The following is a 7,372-nucleotide window of genomic DNA, read 5'->3' as shown; positions in this document are numbered from 1 at the left end:
AGATTGCAGACAAGATGAGATGCCAGGCACACAAGAGAATTGCATGACAAGAAGGGATGTGGATGAGGTCTAGCTCTGTGCCCAAACTTTTATGGAAAGGGGCAGGAAGAATAAGAAGGATTGTAATACAGGGAACATGGGTGGGAGAGAGCAGAAGTGATAGAGTGATGCAGAAAGCAGAGGAGGGGGAAGAGAGCAGTCCTTGCTGCTGATGATGATGAAGGAGGAGAGGTGTGAGAGGCAGGGAGCAGAGTGAGGAGAGCACAAGGTGTACAGACCCCCCTGTCTCCCTGGAAGGATGCTCACAGACCTCAATCACACCAACTGTAGTGGCTGCTGCTCCTCTGGGAACCGAATCTTCACTGTCAGCTTTATGATCACCCTACTGCTGGCCATCCTGCTGGGTAACTCAGTGATCCTGGCAGTCTTCCTGGGCACCAAGCACTTTCGCACCCCACAGGGCTACCTGAAGACCTCATTGGCAGTGGCAGACCTGGCTCTGGGCATCTTGGTGGTACCTTTCTCTGTGTATGGGGAGATAAAGATGCTGTCCCTTAATGCCTCCACAGCAGAGGGGGGCTTTGAGGTGCTCTTTGTGGGCTCCTGGCACCCTTGTTACCTAATAGGACCAGTCTTTGCAGGATGCACGTTGGTGTCCATCAGCACCATCTTCTTGCTGACCATTGAGAGGAGCATTGCCATCCTGAAGCCCCTGCACAAGGAGGTGGTGATCACCAGAAGGAGGACATTGCTGCTTATATTTCTTTCTTGGACTGCCAGTTTTTTCCTTGCCATGACCCCCATGATCTTCAGCCAAGGTGGCATAGTTCTTGAATACAATCGCTGCAGCAGAATGTGCAATTATGCCCCTGCCCCTGCATCCCCTGCACATGTCTGGCAGATACTTCTACTCTTTCCTGCCTTTGATTTTAGCCTTTTGGGGGGCACCCTGATCATCAATGCCCTGTCCCTTACCACCATACACCAGTATACCAGGAGGAGGAAACTTTTATCTGGGACAGATCAGGAGCCCCTAAAAGTCTCTTTTTCTGACATCAAGGCTGCCAAGACCATAGGGACCCTAACCATGGCTTTTACAGTCTCTTTCACCCCCATAGCTGTGTTTGTGGTGGGTAATGTGCTGGGATACCAGTGGTGCACCTTCTCTTTTTTTGCCTTTTGGATACTTGCGAGCAACAGCTGCTGCAATGTGATCATCTACAGTGTGTGTGACCAGCGCTTCCGCGAGGGGGCGCGCCAGCTCTTCTCCCTGCGCTGCTGCAGGACATCTGAGCGCTGAGATGCAGAATTTGGGATTTTTTTTGCAAGGAATGTTCATGGATGGAGGAGTGTGGGCTACCTGCAAATATCCAGTGATGGAGCTCCTCTACAGATTTAGTAATGCATGAGAATTGCATTGTCAGCAGACACAAGTACAGTCTAGGCATTTAACTTATCATTGATCAGTGCCTGCAAATACCACCTCAATGTAGATTTTGATGTTCTGGAAACTTTCACAAAGTGAATCCACAATCCATTGATAATGGGTTTTGTAGGACTCCAATACAAGCTTCACATTTAAAAGGGCATCTTAAAGGGATTTCCCTTGCCGCCAGCTTCTTGTATATTTGAATGTACCAGGCAGATTCCTGACATGACTTGCTTGAAATGTTTATTTTTGGAAATCAAAGTTAGTGTTTTCTGACTCACAGACCTCTGCATCATACTGTGATATTTTTTATAATATAGGGGGACTGGTCAGGTTATGATGGGGATGTGGTGTTGCTGGGGGGTGCAGAATAGACCAACCGAAAAGACAATGCAGTTGCTTTATTAAAATAATACAGACTGGTCATGTAGCAAAGTATATTATCACTGTGCATAGGATATTTCACTTTGCTTAGTAAATGAGATGAAATTCTGCTGACTTTAACCATCCAAATATGTGCAAGGAAAATCCTGTTTTTTTCAGACTTCTTTGCATGTGGGTATTCTCTGAACTATTACCACATTCACTAAGCTAAGTGAATTATCCTTTGCAAGACTATAATTCACCTTGATAAATAAGCAGCCTGAATTGCTTTAGTACATACGTCCAATGTTCTTCTTCATTATTCATACATGTACTTTTTGCTTATATATTGCTAAAGCTGACCAGATCTTTGGGGTGCTCATGATTTGTATATTTTATCAATTGCCAAATGAGGGGAATCTGCCACTGCTTTATCTCCAGACTTAATTTAAGATCAGTGAAAGGACTATTCCCTATCCTTACAGACTCTACCTTCTAGTCCAGTGTTTCCTAAACATTTCCAAACTTTTTAACATGAGTGAACCCTTAAAAAAGGTTTGAGGTCTTCAGGGAACCCCGGCTATAATTATTATATCCCCAGCTCACAGTATATTAGTGTGGCGGTCAATAAGAAGAATACTACTTACATTGCTGGCCATTGGGAAGAATGTCACCCTTACAGCGCTGCATAATATGTTGGCGCTATATCAATCCTGTTTATTAATATTAATAATAATATAGCCAAAAATTAATTTCGTGCCAGTGGTGACTGATTGCTAATTGCTCAAGGAACCCCAACAACCTCTTGGGGAATCCCAGGGACACTGGTTGAGAAACACTGTTCTAGTTTATCAGCAATGATATAATAAGGAAGCCAACTTGCCTGGACACAAATGTAGTGAATTGCATGGTTGGGCTTCCACTACATTCAGCAGATATTGCACACTAAGGAGTCTGGTTATAATTTTTTTTAAAGAATTACACTTTCACCCAGAAGCCACCATTATCCTTTTGGAAAAATGTGTGAAAGTTGTATGAATTTTGAGTGAAAATGATAAATAAACCTCTTAAGACTGCAGGGTGTGTGACCAGGGATTAAGTGTATATCTACATCTAGGACACTGGGAATCTCTGACACCGTTCTTGATTTTGGATGCTTTTTGCCTTTTGCACTTCATGATTATTTTTGGATTTAAATTTATTACATCAATGACACGGGTACTGGCAATGGTGTCACGCATACAACATGCACTGTAGATGGCTGACATATTGCGCCTGATTTATTAAAGATCTCCAAGACTGGAGATGATAGACTAGCATGGGAGAACCTTGGTAATCCAGCAAACCTGGAATGGATCTGGTACAGGATTTAAAACCTTTTTCCAACTAATAATTTTTTTTTGAGAAATCCATTCCAGATTTGATGATTCACCCAGGTTCACTCATATTAGTCTATCTTCTCTAGTCTTGGAGGGCTTTAATAACTAAGGATCAATGGATATAGGGAATACATGGCAGAGAAAATTTGTATTGCATGATCATTACTTGCAGTTCTGGATAGACTGAGAGTCAGGTGGTGATAATGTGTACTTATTATATATATATTATATATATATTATTATATACCGAGGCAATGAGTGATATGTAAAACATGCGATGGCCAAAACACAATCCAAATGACTTTATCACCGATGTGACTCAGAAATATGATTGTTTGCTGTGTGTCCCGACCCTTCACTCATCATTAATTCTTTTTTATACTGTAAATAAACTGGATGGTGCTCAGCAAATAGCAGACCAGACTGATTTATACAGTTCACACATTTTGGACCTGTTGTCTGTAGCAAGAAATCAGATTTCTTTTTTTTTTTTGAAATGTAAAATCTGATTGGTTGCTTTGGGCAATAGCTCCACATTTATCACATTTTTCAGAAATGAATCAATTTTTATACTTAAGCTGGATTTTTGTCACCCGAGGTGAGCAGCTGTGATGGAAAAAATCTAGCATGTGTACAGCGGTTCCCCCGACGTCCATCATCAATCCATCTTGGTGAATCAATGAATGACTGGGCGAGGATGAGGCTGTACTTTCCTATAGAGGACTACACAGCAGGACGCCACCCCCTTCCATGTAACAGAACGGCGCTGTGTGTGTACAGATTGTTCTTTCTCCTGTCAATCTTTCATTACACAGAAATCTGACATCTTTAAGAAAAGATTTATTTCTCTCAGGGTTGCTTAGCAAGGCTAGAGAATATAGGAATATTCACCCTAAACTACATGATTCTTTATATTCGCATCTTTATTCATCTTTTTTTCATTTGTATCAGACTGCTTCTTTACCCTGAGATTTAAGAGTTAGAGGTCACCTATAGTCTAGCACTAAATTTACATGGTTGTCTCCCAGCTTCCTGGTATGCATACCAGTGTCAGTGCTCTGTAGTTGTTTACATTCCTCCACACTATGGGACTATTTGACCCTGGTGTGCAAACCCCAGAGCTGGGAGACTGTGTATGGTAACACTCTTAATGGTAATGTTGCAATGGTAATGTATGGTAATGTTCTTTTTCCTCTAACTCTCAGGATGATGAGCTAGGGCAGCTCAGATGTGGCTTAGGATCGATATAATTGATAAAAGAAAAGAGTAGATTGAAAGGGAGATGAGTTCATCACTGTGCTGCTTCTCCTTCCTCAGTCCAGTCATAGCCTTGGGCACATCCAGGATGACCTAAACTCGAGAAGAGTGACAGAGGGTTCTGCTACTCTATCCACTGTCTAATTACAGCTTGAGCTGATCAAGGATGACCTGGAATTGAGTGAATTGACAGGGATATGATGACCTCATCACTGTGCTGCTTATTATTCCTCTGTCCATTCACAGCCTGGAGCGAGTCCAGGATTACCTGGACTCCACGGACTCTGTTGGTAAAGGATTTGATCAGCATGAGTTGAGTGATTTGGCACGTGATTTGGGACTATCGAAAAAGGCTTCAGAATTCCTAGCATCAGGACTGCGTGAGAAAAACTTACTTGAAAAAGGAACAAAGGTATTATACTTTCGAACCAGAAAAATTGCATTTCTGCAGTACTTGAGAACTGACAGTGGCTTTGTGTATTGCCATAACATACCTGGTTTAATGGAGGAATTGGGAATTCCAATCTATAACTCAACTGAATGGCTACTATTCATCGATAGCTCAAAACGGAGCTTAGTGTGTCCTCCTTCACAATGGCAATATATTTGGGTCAGTCCCAATTGGCCATTCAGTTTCTCTTTGTGAAGAATATGCAGACATAAGGAGAGTCATTGAACTGTTGCAATATCACTAACACAATTGGGTCATTCTTGTTGACCTTAAAATGGTATGCTTGCTTCTTGGTCAGCGACGTTGATACACTAAGTATCCCTGTTATCTGTACATGTGGGACAGCAGAGCTCGTGGGAGGCATTGGGTGGAAAGGAATTGGCCTCCAAGATCTGCCCTAAAACCAGGTGATCCAAACATTCTACATGAGCCACTTGTGGATAGAAAGAATATTATATTCCCGCCTCTGCACATGAAACTGGGTCTGATGAAGAAGTTCGTTAAAGCTTTGTTAGCTGAAGGAGACTGTTTCCAGTACCTCATTTTGGAATTTCCTAGCGTGTCATTTGAAAAAATAAAGGTCGGTTTGTTTGATTGTCCACAGAATCGGCAGCTCATCAAAGATTAACCTTTCATCAAGACAATGTCAGAAGTCGAAAAGAATGCTTGGTTATCATTCAAAGCCATTGTCAAGGACTTTCTTGGAAACACACAAGCAAATAATTACACAGAAATTGTTCAGAAACTCTTGGAGAGCTACAAAATGCTTCAAGGTGCATTTTCTGCATAGCCATCTTTCTAACTTCCTGTAAAACCTTGGTGCAGTCAGTGATGAGTGAGGTGATTGATTCCACCAAAATTTGAAGGTCATGGAAGGGGTAGATGGGAAGGACAGGAAGGGCAGATGGGATGTACATATGATGGCTGACTAATATTGGAGCATCCGGCGGGATTGTCCTAACACTAAACACTCCGGAAAAGCTATAAGCGTAAATTTTTACCTTAACCACTTACCGGATTAATTTTCAAATGTTTTACTGTAAAAAAAATGTCAGAGTAACAATAAATCCTTTGTATGAACAACATTTTTTTATTGTATATAAAATTTGTATGTTTTTTGACAAAAATGGAGGTTACTCTATCTTTAAAACTGAATGTGATTGCACAAAACTGGATTCACCACCCAAAAAAAACTGAATGTGATAGCATTTCTGGATTCACCACCTTAAAATTAGTGAAAAACAAGTGTAAGATCTAACTCAACAAAAATGCGTCCCCCAGTGTTATTAATAAACTTCTCAAAACACAATAAAATAAAAGTATTCAATCTTACAACATACCAGTAACAATTCTGTTTCTGGCAATAAGAATGGCACATTACAGTGTACAACTAATCCATAAATAAGTGGGCCCAAGAATGTCCTAACAGTCCAGTATTAACCTGATAGGTCTACAGTTCGCATACATGTATAGTGGTACCCAATGTGTTTTGCCTGGATAGGCTTCCTCAGGGGTGACTTCACATTTGCAAATATGTGTAATATAATATTCCACGTGTTTTTTGCAAAAAAAAACAAAAAAAAAACCCCTCTGCTTTGTTCTATTTTTACTGGGGTTTAGGAATCCTCCACATAAGCTGTATTCTCTGGGAGTGTTTTGATTTCCTGACTTTTGGCAAATCTTGCATGATGTACCTCGATCACAATACTGCCAATAAGTGGACTCATATTGAGAGATGGTGGAAGCTGTGTTGCTGATATCTGGATGTAAAGCTGATCATTTGGTTGCAGTACATCTGAGCTGTATATTTAATCTGGGCCAGTGATTCAGAAGGTATTAAAGGCCAAAGATCAGAACGCCAACCATGCAAAGCTATATATTTTAGAACCAGGTCATCTCTCAGTGACAGGTCCTCTTTAATTCCTAATTGCCTCTGGCATAGCCTGACATTTCTCTCTATATATATCATTTCAGGCTTCCCAGGCAGGTAACAGCCCCCCATAGAGCCGACCTCACTGATTCCATGCACAGAGCTCCAGAGCCATCACTATAGATGATCCTTTTGTGTCGTCACTGACACATAAACCCATCAATTTATTGCAAATTCTGACAACCTTTTAATCTCATTTCATTTGTCATTTTCACTATCCAAAGCGCTAAATCTCACAGTGTAATCCTTATTAAACGGTTTTTTTTCTTCTCCTCTTGTAAATTAAGCTCTTAAACGTTTTCCCATTTGGAGTTTTTGAGTTGCAAATAGAAACGCTTTGTATTGGGGATTAGAAAATACAAATACCACAAATGTACAATAACCAAGAAGGAGGGGGATGGGGTGTGTAAGAGAAATCAGTATAAATGGTGAGCAGCAATGGCCTAGAAAAGTCAATTATGACACCTTGTAGATGGAAGTCACAGATGTGTAATTGCTCATTCTGCTGGAAGGTAAATGGGGTCCAATATCGGACCAATATCCTGCTTCCATATTGTATAAAA

At 41.0% G+C, this 7,372-nt stretch overlaps 1 protein-coding gene across 1 annotated transcript; it reads left to right on the top strand.

The window, feature by feature from the left end:
• Positions 1-6: 6 nt before the first annotated feature.
• LOC140330615 (rhodopsin, GQ-coupled-like) lies at positions 7-6,816 on the top strand. Its single transcript, XM_072410886.1, has one exon. It carries the CDS (start codon positions 299-301, stop codon positions 1,298-1,300), a length of 1,002 nt encoding a protein of 333 aa, XP_072266987.1. The 5' UTR covers positions 7-298; the 3' UTR covers positions 1,301-6,816.
• The last annotated feature ends 556 nt before the right edge of the window (positions 6,817-7,372 follow it).

Source organism: Pyxicephalus adspersus, chromosome 5 (genome assembly GCF_032062135.1).
Source record: "Pyxicephalus adspersus chromosome 5, UCB_Pads_2.0, whole genome shotgun sequence".
Classification (NCBI taxonomy): domain Eukaryota; kingdom Metazoa; phylum Chordata; class Amphibia; order Anura; family Pyxicephalidae; genus Pyxicephalus; species Pyxicephalus adspersus.
Note: the sequence above shows the minus strand (reverse complement) of the source record. Positions and strands in the feature narration are given on the sequence as shown.